The sequence below is a fragment of the Carassius gibelio genome, chromosome B3 (assembly GCF_023724105.1).
Source record: "Carassius gibelio isolate Cgi1373 ecotype wild population from Czech Republic chromosome B3, carGib1.2-hapl.c, whole genome shotgun sequence".
Classification (NCBI taxonomy): domain Eukaryota; kingdom Metazoa; phylum Chordata; class Actinopteri; order Cypriniformes; family Cyprinidae; genus Carassius; species Carassius gibelio.
In genome coordinates, this window is record NC_068398.1 from 27,086,826 (window position 1) to 27,106,019 (window position 19,194).

Genomic DNA, 19,194 nt, shown 5'->3' on the forward strand with positions numbered 1-19,194 from the left:
ATTTTTTTGTAAAACAGGAGCTTACTAAATTTCTTATAAAATAACCTTAATCATAAAACAGAATTGATAAAAAAAAAAGTTTATTTTAAGGAACAAAAACATTTCCCCTTGAAAATGTGAAAATGAACGAAAGTAACATGCTTTTAACAGTACACTTAAAAAGAGAAAACAGACAATCAGGAAGAAATATAATGCAGTCACATTACTGATCATGTACAACAAAGTACATCAGGCTTCTCCGGTACACAGAAGTTTATGCCACGATCAATACCATATTTTGCAAAAGACAGTATCCAGTGATCCAAGCACTATTTAACCATTTTAAAAACTTTTTGAAGATATCGATTACATTTTAAAACTAGCATATTGTCAATATGAACATGTTTATGCTGGTGCAGGTGACACAAAAAGACCTGGTCTGTAGCATGATAATGGAGTTTGTTTATTTATTTTTACCTTCACTACTCATTTACATACGTCTATTATAAAAAGATGCTTTGAAGCCGTATAGTACATTCTACTCCTTGAGCACCATCGAAAAAGAGGGTAAAACGGCAAAGTGTCACTTTTCATCAATGTTTTCTTAAGTATTTACGAGGCAGATCTGGCAGACCTTGATCAGCCTATAAAACTTGAAAAGCTGTAATCTAAAGGGCACATTTCCTCTTCACACAGTAATGCAACCGATTAAACACACCGACATCTAATAGTTAAAAATAAAAAGGTTTATATGAGATTATGGGAAATGCAGTTTACTAAGCTGACATGAAATAGTAAAAAAAAAAAAAAAAAACACCTTGTGAATATATATATCCATGCGCAACATATATCCTCAAATGGTGAACAGAAAAGATGAGAATACTGTATACATGGTGAATACTAATTGAGAAATACTGCTAAAACAGCAAGACTGCAATACACAGCTATTTGCTCACTAATAAGGTGACAAGAGTTTTGACAGATGTATTTACATAAATGACGAAGTCTAAACAAATGAGGGGGAAAAAAGTAGGCTTGAGAAATTAGGCCATGCTGCCTTACAAAGATAAAACACAGTAACTACACAAACAGAGAAAAAAAAAAAGTTTCCAACAAACTATGCACAGATTTAGAGAAATCAGTGTACTCCCATATCAAATTAATCAAAGTGTGAATTTGTTTGTTTGTCTCCTCAGTTTTAATTGCTGTGTACTTACTACGTTTTAACTTATGGTGGTGTATTACACATTGAAACGTTCTGATGTAGACTGAAATGCCCTTCAAATGTCTTACCAGAAAAACACAGAAGGTATGAGAATGTGCAAATAGGATTCAACGCATTTAGCATATCCTTCCTCATCAGACGTCAACCTTTTTAATCAGCCGGGAATAACTACTGAGCAACTACTGCAGCACATAAATACACCCCATTTCCCATAATCCAACAGAAAGAGAAGCAAAGATGAAATACAGTAATCCTGTGTTTCTTATGGTGGTCAGTATTCTGACTAACATTCACTTCTGCCCAATAAAGATGACTCCACGTCTACATATCTTGCTCTTTTGAATATATCTTGAGTCCAAGTTTTATGGCATTGAGAGTAAAGAGCTTTTGGGTGTCTGTTTCCCCATCTTTGAACTGCCCATATCCCGAATGCCCCCCACCCTGCCCAAACTAGTCTAACACGGCCCTGACCTGCAACCTCTCTCACTCTCCCTCACAGGCCTAGTTCTTGTCATCCTTCTTCTCTTCTTCCTCAGAAGGGTAGGAGTGCCACGTTAGTCGCTCTTCATAGAAGGAGATGACCACCTGTGGGCACTTCACATTGGCCTCTTTTGCTGGAACGAGATCTGCCTCGTCAGAGTTTTTCCTGCAGAAAAGAAGCAGGGGGAGAATGATTAAGGGAACCCAAAAATTTTAAGACAAAAACAAAACAGTCTTCAGTTTATTAATTAATGTCTTGTGAAGTGAAAAGCTTGTGATTGAAAAAAAAATCCATCAATGCATCTTGTTTTTAAACTGTTGCTTCTGGCTAAAAAACTGTCTTCAAACTATTATTATTATTATTATGCAGTTCAAAGTCCATATCCAATGTTGTCCTCGCCAATTAAAATGCACATATTTGTTTAGAAATCTTTTTGCTTGTAAACAGTGCTTGATCAGTGCATATTTCTCTCCTGATTCAGACAAGATTACTTTTTCACTGGAGAAAGCAAAAAACTAAATAAAATGCATTTATAAAAATGGATAATGAATTTATTAAAAACAAGCAGCCTTTTGCCTCAAGATGTTAATTGGGATGTTTTTAATTGGCTGATGGCACCCATTCACTGCAGAGGATCCAGTGGTGAGCAAGAAATGTAATGCTAAGTTTCCTCAAATCTGTTCCGATGAAAAAACTAATTCTTCTACAGCTTGGATGGCCTGAGGGTAGATAAACATTCAGTACATTTAATTTTGGATGAACCATTCCTTTAAATGCAAGCACTTCAAGTAACGTAATTTATCCCAACATTCAGAATTAGAGTTAAAACAGAGGCATCTGGTGGTTGGCTCAACATGCCAAATAGAAACAGCCTGCAAATTTCATAATCTGTATTGAAGTAAAGAAAAACTAAACTGGGGTGTGTTTCCCAAAAGCACTGTTGTGAACTTGTGACCATAGCTGTCTGTTTATAATCATACGTTAATTATGCTAAAAATGCCAACAAAACCCTGCTTTTTTGTGTGAACATCTAGCCTAGTCTAAAACAGCAACACCGGTAACTGAAGTTCAGGATCTGATGGGTTTGTTTGTTTGACCAAAGGTCACATTATTTTCACAATTCTATTTTGTGACGCTAATAATGCAGAAATCACACATTTTACTTTTAAATCTTAATCTTTACAAACCATTTCATTAGAAACATGAGCTCGCCGCTGGAATCTGTGGCTCCAATGATGCGTTCTGGTTCTAACCCCCGTGCAAAACCCCTCGGCTTGTCTGGCTGCAACACAAAGAAACTATGTCAGTATTTTATTATTCACACACAGTAAAGATTTCTTGGTCTAAGAAAGCAAACATTTGCATTGGAAAACAAAAATAAGGAAGATATATTTTTAATGCAACCAACATTTCATGACATGACTTTATGAACGTAAGAACTTTGTAAAGGACTTAATATGTGAAAGGGTGAATTAAGACCTTTTAAAATCATTTTAAGGCATAGCACCCCTGTATTCATCTTTTTCTTCATGCATCATGTTTCACAAGAGCTATTTTAAAAGGAGCACACAATATATGAAAAATATATGAAAAAAAAAAAAATGTTTGTTGGTCTGGTAGTTTTTATAAAAAGCAAAAAATTTGATATAAAAGCGCACAAAATTGATTAAACACCCATAAGTGCCTGGCAAATGCTTAAATGTAGTACAAGTATGTATGCAGTCTTATGTAAAGAAAGATAAAGAAACAACCCTCTACACTGCGAGTAAATCACTCACATATGTGACTAAATTATGTCTATTGTTAGCCATTGGCTAATAAATTCTTAGATTTTACTCGCCAGTGTTTGTGTTCAAGGCTATAAATAAGATTAGCACATTTTAACTCGCTAAACACTGACTGAGCGCTTCAGAGCTCTCTCTCCATCAAGCAATCTGTACTTTTCAATAGTGTTGTCACGGTACCAAAATTTCAGTATTCGGTACCAATACCAGTGAAAATCCACGGTTCTCGGTACCAAAGCAAAACACAATATGCTAATTAAATAAAAAACACTTATTACTAAAAATAAAACCAATCCCATTCTTTATACTTATTTAAAATTGTGATTAAAGTTTTTTTTTTTTTTTTACAAGTAATACAATTATACAAAAAAAAAAAAAAAAAAAAAAAAAGAGTAAACAAGTTTCACCCAAATTTTATTTGTCTTTTAACTAATGAAATTTGAACACATTCTATTATTTTGGTAAATAAAGGATTTGCTATTAAAATTAAAACATGGAAGAAATATTGTGTGATTTATTTCTTTAAAAAGTTTTATAAATTTTTTCAACAGTAGTAGCAGTATCACATACATTCTACTAAATAATAGTAATATTTCTAGCACAATGCCTTCTTGTAAAAATGAACTTATTTTGACAGGTTGCCGTGAATACCTTTAAACTGACATTGGATTTACTCAAATGAAACTGTAAAATGCTTGTGAAGTGACTCAGAACAACTCTGGCGATGTTGTTTATGTATTTATGTCCTCATTGAGATGGCAGATGCTGAAATTACTGCAAATGTCATGTGCTTCAGTCTATGCAACCCTCTACGGACACCTCTGCAATTGAATCGCCATTGGCCATTAAATATTTTAGTTTACTCGCCAGACTGATATAAAATTAGAACTTAAGTAATTAGGAGTAAACTAGATAACCATGTTTAAATGCATATTAGTCAATTTAACTGAACATTTTAACTGGAATGGTGGTGGTGCTTTTTTTTGTCATTCAGTGATTCTGTAAAAAAAAAAAAAAAAAAAAAAAATAAGGTGGTGAGAAAAACTTACAAGAATACTGATAAGATAATATTGATACGAATTCTAATAAGAACTATAAAAACACACTAAATATTACTAAGGATTAATTAGCTGCTGGATTCATGAATGTTAATCAGGATTTGTGCATTCGCTCGAACTGATTTGCTGAAATCAAAACGAACGATAATAGGTGAGGGCCAGCCAATGAGATTGCCATTTGCGAATTAACTCCACACACTAACGTTATCGGAAAACCCAGCTATAAAAAGCTGAAGATTTCCATGGATATGCCACTATTTTGACAGGAAAATACAACCAAGAATAGTTTAAATGTAGTGCGTCAATTCTCTCTCTTTGTCTCTGCGTGTGTGTGAGAGAAAGCGACAGCGATCTTTGCGCCTTCACACTAGATGTACATTAAACACAGGTGCGCTGTGCATCCATTGAGATGAATTGAATCACACAGATCGCCTGACTGAGAGAGAAACTTTATAGCGCTCAGTCAGACAGTGTTCGGAGAGTGAACATATATCTGAGCTAAACTTATACTTAGCCTCCAACTCACACAATGGCGTGTAAAATCTGAGAATGTATTAGCCATTGGCTAATATTAGACATCATTTAGTCGACAGAAGGAAGATTTAGTAGCATATGCGAGTGGTGTACTCGCAATTTAAAGGGTTGCTATGTAGTAAACAAACCCGCACGTCACACTTTTGCGGCTTAACATTTAAAAATACTGGTCCATATGGAGTTTTGAATTGATTAATTTATGCTAACTTATTTTTGATATTAAAATGTACGTTTCATTTCATGACTGGATTTTGAGATTCCGTCTGCGTCTTCTGCTTCGCGGTAATTATATCGCTGTATGCGTCAAGAACCGGGTTTGAACGGGACCTCGGTACTACAGGTACTTAAAGAAACCTGGTGCCGTCACATTTAAATTTTTTTGTACCAACTTGGTACCGAAGTACCGTGTCTTTTGACAACACTACTTTTCAATTCATCTCAATGGACGCACAGCGAACCTGTATTTGCCGAACTGTAAACTCTGTGTGAAGGCGCACGACTCGCTATCGCTTTGCTGATAGCGCTGCTTCTCGCACATGCAAAGAGAGAGAGCGAAAGTCTTACCACAATGAATCAACGCGCTTCATGTAAACTATATTATTTGTTGTCTTCTCCCGTCAAAATAATGGAGCTCATTTAGATTTATTGAACTTTTTCAAACAAGCAGAAGATATGCCGGTTTCTCAGATAGTGGGCGGAGCTAATGCGCAATTGACAATTTCATTGGCTGGCGCTCATCTATTAACGTATTAACGTTCGACCGAATGCAGACTACGTGATTAATATTCATGAACCCAGCAGCTCATAAATCCATAGTGCATTGGATATTGTTAGTATGTTAGTAGAATTAGTAGTATTATCTTTAAATAATAATTCATATGATCTATTACTTTTTTTTTTTCTTCTTTTTTTACAGAAACCCTCGATGACCAAAAATATCTTAAGCATCACCACCAGTCTTAAGTTAAAACGACAAATATGCATTCATACATGGTTATCAAGTTTTAGTTCGAATCATTAAATGGTGCTTAATACCATAATATAATGCTTGACTGACTGATTAAAAAGCTAAGATGTAAGAAGCTGTGCCATTTTACAAAGATAAGCTGATTGGAATCATATATATATATATATATATATATATATATATATATATATATATATATATATATATATATATATATATATATATATGTATATGTGTGTGTGTGTGTGTGTGTGTAAAATAGTATATCAGTCTGGCGAGTAAACTAAAAATATTACTAGCCAATGGTGATTATATTGCCAAGTTAGAGGGTAAAAAAAAAAAAAAAAAACATTTTATGAAATATTAAACATGCGCTATTTTTATACCTAAAGTCTACAAAATCGTACTTAAGGGAATGATTAAATCGAACCTCATCTTTCCTCTTTTTGGGCCGGCTGTCTTCCCCACCATCTGTGTCAGATTCTCCTTTCCTCTTTACACTAGACTCTTTCTTGTCATTTGGCTTGTGTTTTGACATGTACTCTGCAATGAGATCAGGACAGTCCAGGTTGTCCTGTGGCTCCCATGTGTTGTCTTCACTAAGGAAAAGGGAATATATTCTCAATCATGACAGATTTAAATACCATCTATTTCCACTGGTTAAGAGCAGGACCTCCAACCAAAACCAAAGGCTATATATAAGCAAACCATTTATTCTCCCAGATATCTTTATATAACGATAAAATGACCAACATGTTTACATAGGAATCAAGTTCCTTGCCTTACAACGAATGCATCGGAGTGAAAATCTTGCTGATATTGGTTACTTACTCTGAGAAGCCCTTCCACTTGAGAAGGAACTCCACTCTGCCCTTCACCACCCGTCTGTCCAGAACCTTCTCCACAACATATTCTTCCTCTTCCTCTTCTACCACCTCCTCCACCTTCTTCTTGGTTTGCTTCTTCCCAGCTGTGGCCGCCAGCTTGCTTTCTGCAGAGAAAGAGGGCAGTAAAGAGGAAAAGGGTCAGTCTTTTCTATGGAAAAATCACATCTTTCAGTATTTAAACAGTAAAAAATGAAGCAGACACGATGGAGCTGAGCAGAACAAACACAAACAGTGAGACTTTACTAGCAGAGGTCGTGCGCAAAGAGGAAGAGTGATTATTCAAGGTTTGTCCAAAAAAACAAACAAAAAAAAAGGTATGCCATGTTCAAAGTCCTTTGACAAATCTTCACATCTTTTTGCTGTATAGAACAAGGAGCCAAAATGAGAGACATTTTGACTGCTGTGAAAAACCCACAGCGCTTTGTGAGGAATTCTTTCTTTTAAGAACAAGGTCAGAAATTACAAATACAGAATAAACATCAAAATATTTCAGGGTTTCAGTTTCACGGTCTTAAATGGATAAGTCCACCCCAAAATTTTTATTCTGTCACCATTTACTCATTCTCATGTTGTTCCAAACCTGCATGAATTCCTTTCCTCGAAAAAGATAAAAGATATCTTGAAGACTGTTTTTAACTGTTCTCCAACTGTTGCTCATAGAGTTTAAGTCAATGGGGTCCAAACACTGCACCCAAATGTCTGTCTTTGTGCTCCACAGAAGCAACAAGCCACATTGGAAAGAAATTACATGAAGGCGAGCCAATGAGGTAGAAATGGTAGAATTATTTCTGGGTGAACTATCAACCTATCTACAAGTGCAAGCATCCGAATTATATAAACATGTAACAGAAAACCTGTTATGAAATTGGAAAGCTGTTCCGATCGCTTCTCAAGAATCAGCATGATCACAATGTTAGAGTCATATTCCGAGCAGATCAAATATCAATTTGAACAAGGAGCATAACCACTTGACGCTTCATATACAACTTTAACAGACCAATCAGTCAGGAGATACTGGCATCAGCCAATCAATATTGATTCATGTGCTCTGACAGGATCGTCAGTTAAGTATACACTACCAAAACAAGTCTAGGCTACATTTATTTGATCAAAATACAGTAAAGACAGTAATATTGTAAAATAATATTATAACATTTAAAATAAATCAGTTTTCTATGTGTTCCTGTAAAGCACAGCTGAATTTTCAGCATTACTCCAGTCTTTAGGGTCACATGATCCTTCAGAAATCATTCTTCTGAAACTGGTTTGATGCTCAAGAAACATTTGATTATTAATGTTAAATTCAGTTGTGTTGTTTCATATTGCTGTGAAAACAACTGTGATGCATTCTTTTCAGGGATTTTTGTTTAAGTTTAATGAGATATATCTGAAACCGAAATCTTCAACATTACAAATGTCTTTACGGTCACATCTGATCAATTTAATGCATCCTTTCTAAATAAAAATATTAACTTCTTCAAACCCCAAACTCTTGAATGGTAGTGTATACTGTGTGTGGAATAAAAAAGCACATTAATTACATGCAAATCTCAACTGACATTAAACTATTTCAGCACTAATTTTGGCATCATAGTCGTATGTGTCAATTCAACTCCCTAAACCTCATCATCCATTTCATGATTGAAAATACCACAGCTAGCATGGAGAACAAATGCTTAATTACTAATCGACTACAAAAGATGGTAATACAACACGCATCAGTTCAGAAAAAAAAAAACACTTATGTCTAGTTTGTGAACATTAGTTAATGCAACTAATATGAACTAACAAAAAGCAGTATTTTCACTGCATTTATTAACCTTTGTTAATGTTAGTTTAAGGCATTAACTAATGTTAAAAAAACACAACTTGCCACTTAGAATACAACTGGTAATTATCCTGATTTTTAAAATGTTACAAACTAATTTGTAATCACTTTGAAACACTCCGACCACCAGACCAGAACCAAGCCGTTGACCTTATAAATCACCAGAAGCAGCATCTCTATTAGTCACTGACAGATAATGGATCACATGGCAAATGAAACAGCAGTCATGAAAACAGACAACATCCCGTGATTTAACAGAAGTAATATCAAGGTCTGTTTAGAAGACAGAAACTTTAGGGTGATTTGAACATCTAGAAAGAACCCTCCCCCCACACAATATTTGAAATAAAAACAGCAGTGAAAGAGAAAGTTGTGAGACACCTGCGGTGACGCTGGGAGCATCACTAGCTGTGTCTGTTGGTTCGCTCATGCTCGTCGATGGGGTGGAGGCTCTGCGGAACCTTCCGGTTCCTTGTCAACGTCAACCGTGCTGAACAAAGTGAAAGTGTGGATTAGAGGGGATGGGGGTCAGGTGATATCAGGGAAAGAACAAGTCAGGAAACACAATTACACAGCACTGTGGATAACAGTTCAGGGGCTCTAACAAATACAACATTTCATGGTGGCAGCTCCCTTTCAAGTGCCAAAAAGATTAACGCCACAGTGTATTTTTGGTGGATCTCACGATACGTGTCCAGGTCACGCTAAAAATGTGTTGCGTAAATTAGAGATTTTTTTTTTGTTTTTAATTTGTTCATTGAGATTTTGTTTTCATGAATATTTACAAATTTTCTAGGGATGATCCGATTGATATCGGCCGATAATCAAATTTCACGACTCGATCGATATTCAGTATTTGGCCCCATCTCACGAAACCGATCGCAATTTGATGACGTCAACGCCCGACCACGTACATGATGTGTGGGACATAACAGTGTGCAAATGCTACGATGCTTCGAGAAACAATTCAAAATTCGCTTTGTCGTGTATGTTTTGCATGATGATCTGATGAATGGATGGTTCATTTTTAACAGATTCAGTGAAGTTAGAGACGTTATTGTCACTGCAACTTCCTGTTCAGGTGAACGAACACAAAACCTTCTGCCTCAAAAAAAATATTGGATGTATGTAAAGCAAAATATGTTTCCACAGTAACGTCTGTAAATTAGAGCTGAGCTCACAAACGCTGCTTTATCAGGCATATAACATGAAAGATTAAATTAAAGTGACCAAAAATTTTCTAAAAATAGTCTTCCTTAAGAAGTACAGTGATTTAAAAACACCCACGCCTCATTTAGATTTTTAAACACCCAGTATTGTACTCATGTTTATTCAACAAAGCCTTTTGGAAAATTGGTCAGTTTTGATATAGTGGTGAGCGTATGGATCTGCCGGTTTCAAATTTTCCTGTTGCGATTAATTGCTCATGCTTTTGTCACGGTATACGGTATTATCACAGTATTTAACTTTAGTTTAAAAAAAGTGGTCATAATACAGTATAACAGGTTAAATAACTTTTCTAATAAAAAAAATAACTTAACATCTTAATACAATAAAGCATTACAGAAAAGTATATAGTTAAGTTTTTAATTTAAGTTCATATTAGCTCATTAAATAACAGCTCCAACTTTAGATTTAAACAACGTGTTATTATATATTGGAATATCTAAGATGAATGAATGCTCAGAATAATTTTTCATTGGCAGTTCATGTTAACTAATGAATTAATGAAGCCCTAATTTAAAGTACAAATTAACGAAGAATCAAAACATTTTCAAACAATATCTAGGGCATGTAGTCCAGATTAAACTGCAAAAAAGTTTGAAAATAAATAGCTATTAAGTAAATACTTAAGAATATGATCTGAATGCCTAATTAAACTTATTTAAATGTTTTTTAGAAAGTACTGCAGCTGCTTTATTTATGGGGTTTCCAGGGTAACTGCTGTATTTTCTGCAGTTTAGCGCCACCTGCTGTCAGAGAGTGAATGTGCTTTCATTCAGCTCGTCTCTCACATGTTTCTCCATGAGCTAGACATACGTGCTTGTTTACATCAGAGCGCACATGCATCTTTCAAGCAGCATACAGCGGTGTTGTGCATTTTGACCAGTTGATGGGAATAATATTCTTAAAGGGCATAAATTCTGAAAAATTTGTAATATAATTATTCACGGTATTTAGAAATGCCCACAATAACAATATCGTGCATATTCATTACCGTGATATGTCGCATTACTGAATAACGGCCAAAGTAAACGCCACAAATAAATAAATGTATGGGAAACATCCCACAACACAACAACCTGAGCCCAACTTCAGTGTAATCATAGTGGTGCGCAATAAATATCGTCCGATAATAAATGCGCATCTCGTCAGTAAAGCCGGTTCTCTAATTAGCGGTAAATTCCATCAGGTGTGTGATTTCACATTTAGCAGCTGTTACTACACAGAGCATTTGTTAACTGACTAGCTGCGCAAATAAACGCTGATAATGAACGTGGATTTGCACAGCTAGTCAGTTATATTTACCGCGCACCCCTATATAAACATCGTCTTAACTTTAACTGCGTTTGTAGCTGGTGCCGTAGCCAGACTGATAAAACAAACACAGACCAAAAGTTAACATCGGGCCAGTCGCATGCAATGATTCAGTCTATATAAAGCTTGATGCATCAGAATTGGCATCAGTATGGGTCGATCACAAAGACAAGAAATCGGTACTCTGTATCGGCTGCAAAAATCCTGATCGGAGCATCCCTAACATTTTTCCATTTATTCTTCTAAATATCTCAATATTTTTTGTAATTTCCATGATCCCCAATGGTCACTGATACCATCAAACAATTTTATTAAAAAAGCATTTGGGTCAAAGACAAAAAAGCACTTAAGCATCAGAACAACAAAAGTTTAACACATCTGTAATTGTTTTTTTTCTCTCAATAGAATGTCTTGTTTATCAAATGATGTCACCGTCATTTCAATCTCTCTCATGCTGGACAGCTCAGCTGCAGTCATCAGGTGTGAGTCAGCGCTGATGCGTGGCAGAGCGGAGGACTGTTTGAAACTCTTCTTTACAATAAAACTTTAAGTGCGCACAGCAAATGATGCTATCGCAAAACAATCAGGAAAAAAGGCATTTTGCAAGTTTTTAAGTTATAACATGTAAATACATAGGCCAAGTCACCAGTGGCGACCTCAGCAAAAACTTCACTCGCAATTTAATATTTTAGACACCGTTTGGAGCCTGGCTTAAAAAGACACTTGTTAAGGATCACAGTTTAGCCTTTCAATGTACTAACTGTATTTTTTAAATCTTTATCAATTATTGCTTTGCTTTATTTCACCTAAATTTTAAAATTATATTTTCACAAAAAGCAATTTGAAACATTTAAAAATAAATGTGTAATGATTAAACATGAGCCGTTCGAAAATCGATTCAAATATGTAACGATTCAAATCGGTTGAGATGCCAAACAAACCACAATGCAATTGGAGTAGGAGTTCAATGAATGCATCTCTGCGGGGAACTAACTGTCTTTAGAAAATTTACGTGTCATTTTCTGTTCATCTTGCCTCAGAACAACAGATATTAAAGTAGTGTTCATGAGCACAGCTCTGCTTTGTGTACAGCAGCCAGTTACCCAGGAAACACTGCATCACTGCTGTTCATGAGCACCACCTGCTGTCACTCAGTGAATCTGCATCTCATTCTGATGTTTGTATCGTTCAGATATGTTTTATGTAGTATAGTTTCACAAAACTAAAGTCAGACCATTCGGTTTTTGCTTCAAATTTCTAAATTCTACAATCCAAATTAGATTAAAAACTACTTATGCTGCAGGTATGCTGCATCTTTATTTAGATCATGACTAAAATGCAGTGGTTGCCTTCAAATTTAAAATGGAAAGAGCACAGACGAAGCCTTAGTTTGTTCATATTAAGAGATTTCTTTTGAGTAACTTTGGTTTATAAAATTTCTTTTTAGCTGTGTTATATTTAAATTCCACAAAGAATTTTGCAGCAACAGCCTAATAAAACACCACATTCATTCACTGTATAATGTCTTCAATCTCATTTTGTAAAAAAAAAAAAAAAGAAAATCGAGAAATCTAAATCATGAATTGAATAGCGAGTGAATCGTAACATCCCTATTAAAAATACACATAAAGAACTAGTTTTCTATGTATACTAAATCAATTTTGCTAATCAACGTGAACTGAAAACTGCACTTTAAAACTGCCATGAAAAACTTCAGAAAACAGCAGGATGTGTAGGGTAGATGTACCTATTAAGCTCACGCCCATTAAACACACTTCCATAGTTAAGCTCAGCTTATAAAAAGAAAAAATAATGTAATATCATACTTGATGTCTTTACAAATTGATGTGTTTGTTAGTAAATAGCTCCTGTAATTTCAAGTCAATCAGATCATTGCACACCGAGAAATGAGTCTCCATGTGTTCACACTGCCTGGTGGCCATTTTAAAAGCCATCTGAAAACTTTCACTAAAAGGGCTGCTCCATAAATGTGCATTTTTTATATATATTTAAGCCTTTATTTTGGGTAAGTTTCACTACTTGTAAAATTTAAGAGATTAATGTTTAGACGTTTGCATATTATAACCTGGATGTGGGAAATAACTACATTAGATCCAAAAGACAGTTTTTGCAAAATAGCACAGATGCTAAAGAACAAAGTTAGTCGACTAGCTTTATACGTTTGTGTGCTACGCTAGTATATTACTTTACAGGCATTACTGGCTTGTACTTTTACATCCATAATATTATAAATTGACATTATTGCTGTCATTTTTATAAATATTACATGACATTTACTAAAAATTGTTGAGCTCAGTGTACTCTTTAAGCTCTCCACATTGAACTTCTATGTAAATACTTCATACGTTTTTAATATTAAGATGGTTGCCACTTTAAGTTAATTGATTTATTTTTTTTTTTTATAGATGGTCATCTCAAATCTGCAGACTAGATCTGATCTACTGTGAACTTCTCAACAACAAACTTCAACAACAAAGAGAAGTTAAGCTAATAAGTCACTGGAACTAGCGCGATCACAACACGACGAACACGATAAAAGCGGCCATTTGTTCCAAAAGCATCAATGTTTTAATATAAGTGATACATCAATTAGAAAAAATTAATTTACCAGGACTGAAAATTAGTCACACACAAATAAAGCGTAATGAACGTAGTCTGCTCTTCAGTCGAGTCGGTTTCTGTTTATTTGAAGTAACAGTAGCCTATAAACATCACATTTAGAAAGAATGATTATTTCTATATTTTTATAAAAGCTCCCGAAGAAAAAACATTATTATATTTTTATGACATAAGCTACACGGATCTAAACTCTCGAGATGAGACTTAATGACATAAAATGTGTTACTAAATAAATATACGATTGTGAAGCTGATGTCTGATTTCAAGCGATTGCATTAACCATGTTTACTGTGGTAACGTTAATGTAGGGGTGTCACGATTTCGATTTTAAATCGAAATCAATCGAAATTAAGTCACAGTCTCAAACTTCGAATTAAAAAATGGAATCGTCGATGCTGCCACGCCCCCATGTTGTATGACGGCAAATCAATGACAAAAATAACAGAGCATACAACTGATGCTGGCGCGCGCGCTATATGGCTTCCGCGAGAGGAAAACTGAATCGGATGCGAAGAAACGGGAGCCTGCGAGCTCATTTCAAACTCTCGCGCGCAATACAAGCCCTCGCGCGCGCATGCTCATTCCCCACATCCTCGAGCTCTATCATCTCACCTGAGGTGAGTCACCTCTGCTCGCGCGAACAATTTTATTTTTGTCAGTCGTTGGGCGGGGATTGCTGTTTTAGTTGTTATCTCAAATGTCATTGGTTATTCCCCTTTTCCTAAAGTCAGTATTCGACGCCTGTTAGAAAATGATTAATAATTCACTTGACTTGACCCATGACTTCATCAGTGGACCAGATACATGTGAGTAATCATTTCTTTTGCTTGTTTAATTTATTTTTGTCTTTAATGTAATTTAATGCATTGTTTATAGAGTAGATCTTTTGTAGCTACTTGATTAACTGGAATTCTTCTGATTGCCAGTGATTGCAGTCTTGTAATAAGAGATACACATATTTTACAGACTGTAATGATGCACGTGTGTGTGTGTGTGTGTGTGTGTGTATATATATATATATATATATATATATATATATATATATAATCTAAATGAATGACAGTGAAGTGTTTAACAAGTGTTTTATCTTTAATCTTTTAAATAGATACATCGTAATATTTGAAGGTTAGTTTAGTCATTTTTTATTGTTTTTGTTTGTTTTGTTGTGAAATTGAATTTCATCTTTTGTGAAAACTGCACTTACAAAAGAGAAACTGGATGGCAGTTTATTTTAAGTTTTCAATTGACTAAAGATATAAGTTATTGTTACATTATGTTGTTAATAAAAGTTTTAAATTTGACAGTGTAATGTGGTACATTGCAAACAAAGGTCAGATATTATATTGCATAAAAGTCTAGTTTGAAAAATGACAATCTGTGCATTAAAAATAATAAATGTAAAAATCGAGAATCGAATCGAACCGTGAGCTTAGAATCGAAAATGCAATCGAATCGAGGATTTGGAGAATCGTGACACCCCTACGTTAATGCCTAGCGTGCATACATCTATTGCATCGCTTATAAATATTTCTGCCTTTTATGGTGATTATAATCCACATCGGATGGCGTTATTTCAAACACTCGCTGCTGACTGAAAGTGAGTTTTGAGCTCAACTTATTGTAAACGTTTTTAATGTAGGTGTTATAGCTGTTAGCTTTCTGAAATGATCCGCGGTGCTGACGCTCTCCAGACCCAGAGAAACAGCCCTTGTTCATAACCCCTCCTCTAGGCCCAGCTGGCCCACGTCCTGTAGACAGGGTGCACATTCTTATTTAGGCTACTTTCCTGTTTAAATCTATTTCTTTATTTTAGTGTTTTGCAGGCTGTGTATGCACTGTCGGAAGTGCTGAAATAAACACGCACATTTGTGAATAGATGATTGAGCCTTATTTATTTTCAATTGTGTTATTGTTTGTGTTTATAATCATTAAATGATGTACATCTTAATTGAAATGATTTTGTAATTTAAAATAAAATATTTGCATGTGAGATTGATCTTATTTTAACATAACTTTTTGTAGAGAAACCAGTATCTTGTTCTCTAAAAGTGTATCAATGTAGATTCTGGTGAGCTTAATAGGTAAGATAAGCCTAAAAAAAATAAATAAAAAAAATAAAACAAATAAGTTACATGGCTTGAAGTTTTTTTTTAGTAAATGCTTTTTTTGAAAAAACAACACACAAACACGTTTGTTCTTATGGGACTATTAGCAAACACTCACCAGGCTGGAGTACTGAGATGTGTCATCAAAAAAATGGCATAAAACTAGAACAAAATTAACAAATTAAGCTCCAAGCCAAGAGTCAGGACATTTTTAAAGTCTTAATTTTTTTGAACCTCTAACAATTATTCTAAACACTTAAGCTCATCTGACACTTGTATTAACACTTGAGCTAAATACATTGTTTAAAGAGAGAAGACGGGGTACGTTACAGGATTATTTTAGTTCTACTGTTAAACTGTATGTTTAGACCATCACAACTCGCGCGCACTGAAGTATTTGATTTAACCTCTTCCGGTGGCGTGCACGCGCAGATGCTTTGCCAGAATATTCGACGAAGCAGCGCTAAACACTTGCCAGTGAGGCCAAGCGTTGCATTTTAAGGTGACAATGCAGCTGTAAACAGCATGCAAAATGTTTTTACCGAGCCCCATACTGAACGCCTCGCGTGCACGATAAAGGCGTTTCTGCCTCTCGCGAACATGGCGGGCTGTACTGACCCTTTACTCGCACAATTGTTTGTCTAAAAGGTACCAAAACATCAACTACATTTATGCTGCCCGATGAACACACGCAATAAACGTTCTCATGCACGTTAACCTCAACTTTACAGACCTAAAATGGCCGTTAGATACGAGACACCGACTAGCCTGCTGGCTAATGTTGCAGAAGCATGGTCGCCACTTCTCCATGTTGACCTGGATTCGATCAGAAAACTACCAACAATTTCTCCAATATAACTGGAATAATATTTAAGAGTAATATGGCGCTTAAATCACTCAACACATCCGCTTGTTTAGTGAGTGAGTGTGTGTGTGTATGTATGTGTGTATGTATATATATAACGTATATATATGAGAAATCAATATTTCATTATACACAATCCTACAGTATGTTTTCAAACTGCCACTTACCTTTGAAATTCTGAATTAAAGGCGAAATATCACCAAATTAGGTGGTTCAGTGCAGCTAGACCGGTTTTAAGTGTCGTCAAACGTTTCAAATCTGTCTACTGGAGAAAGAGTTTGCTGTGGTTTTAGCGATGTTCTTCAGATGGACAGACAAAAGATCTACAGCTACACACGAACGCTCCAGCAACCCGCCAATTCCGAGCGTGCCTGTGTACGTACGCGAGTGGTGCATCCTGGGAGTTGTAGTTTTAGAAACGCACTGTCGTGGGGATTGGGGGATTGGGGGATTGGGGGATTGGGGGATGCGGGCGGGCGGGCGGGCGGGCGGGCGGGGGGGGGGGTTACTCAATGGGGTTACTCAGAACTCTTGGAAATGCCTCATGTGGCCATGCACTACAAAACCTGTCATAAGGGTCCATTTCCATTGATGTATGGTTTGTTAGGATAGGACCATAGCCTATTTAGCCAAGATACAACTATTTAAAAATCTGTAATCTGATTAACCTTTGATATTTAAGCTTTGATATTTACAGTAGGCAATTTACAAAATATCTTAAAGGTGCCATATAGGTTTGACATCAAGTGGATGAACAAGGTATTGCAGTCCAAATTCAAAATTAAAGGTCACGTTTTTCATGTTTTTTTTTTTTGAAGCTTTGATTGTGTTTACAGTGTGCAATATAACATGTGTTCATGTTTCGCATGTTAAAAAACACATAAGTTGAATTCACTTATCTGTATACCGCTGTTTTCACTGTCATAAAAATGGGCTGATATCTTCCTTGTTCTATGAAGTCCCTCCTTCAGAAATACGTAACGAGTTCTGATTGTGCCAGCGGTTCCTGTGATGTGATTCGACAGCAGCTGAGTTCTGGCAGTGGCAGAGGTCATTTGGGCCAGATTTGGCCCACACACATCAAGCCGGTTTTAGTGTCAGTTCCGGCATGTTGTATGTGGGCCAGATCCGGCCCATGTGTGACAAACCGGTTATAGGTTGAGTTCTGGCTTGTTGCGTGTGGGCCAGATCCAGCCCATGTGTGACAAACCGGTTTTAGGTCGAGTTCTGGCTTGTTGCTTGTGGGCCAGATCCGGCCCATGTGTGACAAACCGGTTTTAGGTTGAGTTCTGGCTTGTTGTATGTGGGCCAGATATGGCCTATACCAGGAGACCAGATGTGCCATTTTCTGAAGACACGTCCTGGCAGATCACCTTACTTTACCAGTCAGTGGTTCTAAAACTATTTTGAGTACTGGACGCCCATAATATTTCAGGACACGTAATATAAATACATAGCCTACACACATTTATTTGTCCTACACGGACCTGTTATGAAGTTGCAATGTTATTAGATTTTTTTACATTTTTGTACCATGTCCTCTGGTGTGACACCATGTCCTTTGAACTTTTTCAGAACCACTACAAATGTTTTATGCTTTGTTGTGCATTAATATGACACCCCTAAATTATATATATTTTTTTATTAAAAAGTGCATGTTAATCTACATAATCCTAGAAAATTTTGCAAATGTGTCTTGCTTGCCACTAATGACAGGTTAGCTTGGAATAGCAAGGTCATTAATTGACAGAAAAGGCTGAAACGTCCTTTGGTGTGACAAAAAAAAAAAAAAGTCCTCCATTGTGACACCTGTACTGTCACACCACAGGACAAAGTTGCTTTAAAAATAATTTTAAATAATTAAATAATATTTGTTTAACTCCTTTTTTATACTTTTAAATGCAATAATTACATTAATTAAATTAAGCTCTAATCATCAAAAAAATTATGAATCTTTAGAATATATGAAAATTTCACTTTTTAATAAAAAAAGTTACAAAAAAAAATAACTTTTTTCATGATATTCACATTTCTTCAAGATGCACCTTATACACACACACACACACACACACATATACATATATTTATATAGGTCATATCTTAGATGGCAAATGGTATCTCAGGAAGCACACTTCAATGGTTTGAGTCTTACCTATCAGATAGGTCCTTCAAAGTATCTTGGAGAGGTGAGGTGTCCAAGTCTCAACATCTAACTACTGGGGTGCCTCAGGGCTCAGTTCTTGGACCACTTCTCTTCTCTGTCTACATGGCATCATTAGGTTATGTCATTCAGAAACATGGCT

General features: G+C 35.7%; 1 protein-coding gene across 1 annotated transcript; it reads right to left on the reverse strand.

Moving 5' to 3' along the window:
- Positions 1-63: 63 nt before the first annotated feature.
- Positions 64-17,276, reverse strand: cbx1a (chromobox homolog 1a (HP1 beta homolog Drosophila)). Its single transcript, XM_052550136.1, has 6 exons — positions 17,059-17,276; positions 9,125-9,233; positions 6,860-7,019; positions 6,459-6,627; positions 2,873-2,967; positions 64-1,850 (listed from the first exon to the last, which is right to left on the reverse strand). Exons 2-6 carry the CDS (start codon positions 9,171-9,173, stop codon positions 1,706-1,708), a joined length of 618 nt encoding a protein of 205 aa, XP_052406096.1. The 5' UTR covers positions 9,174-9,233; positions 17,059-17,276; the 3' UTR covers positions 64-1,705.
- Positions 17,277-19,194: the final 1,918 nt, after the last annotated feature.

Excerpts from the sequence above, each read along its gene's own strand:
- cbx1a (XM_052550136.1), bottom strand. The coding sequence starts at position 9,173 with ATGAGCGAACCAACAGACACAGCTAGTGATGCTCCCAGCGTCACCGCA. Across the intron at positions 7,020-9,124 it reads TGCTCCCAGCGTCACCGCAG|AAAGCAAGCTGGCGGCCACA; the intron begins GTGTCTCACAAC and ends CTTTCTCTGCAG. Across the intron at positions 6,628-6,859 it reads AAGTGGAAGGGCTTCTCAGA|TGAAGACAACACATGGGAGC; the intron begins GTAAGTAACCAA and ends CCTTTTCCTTAG.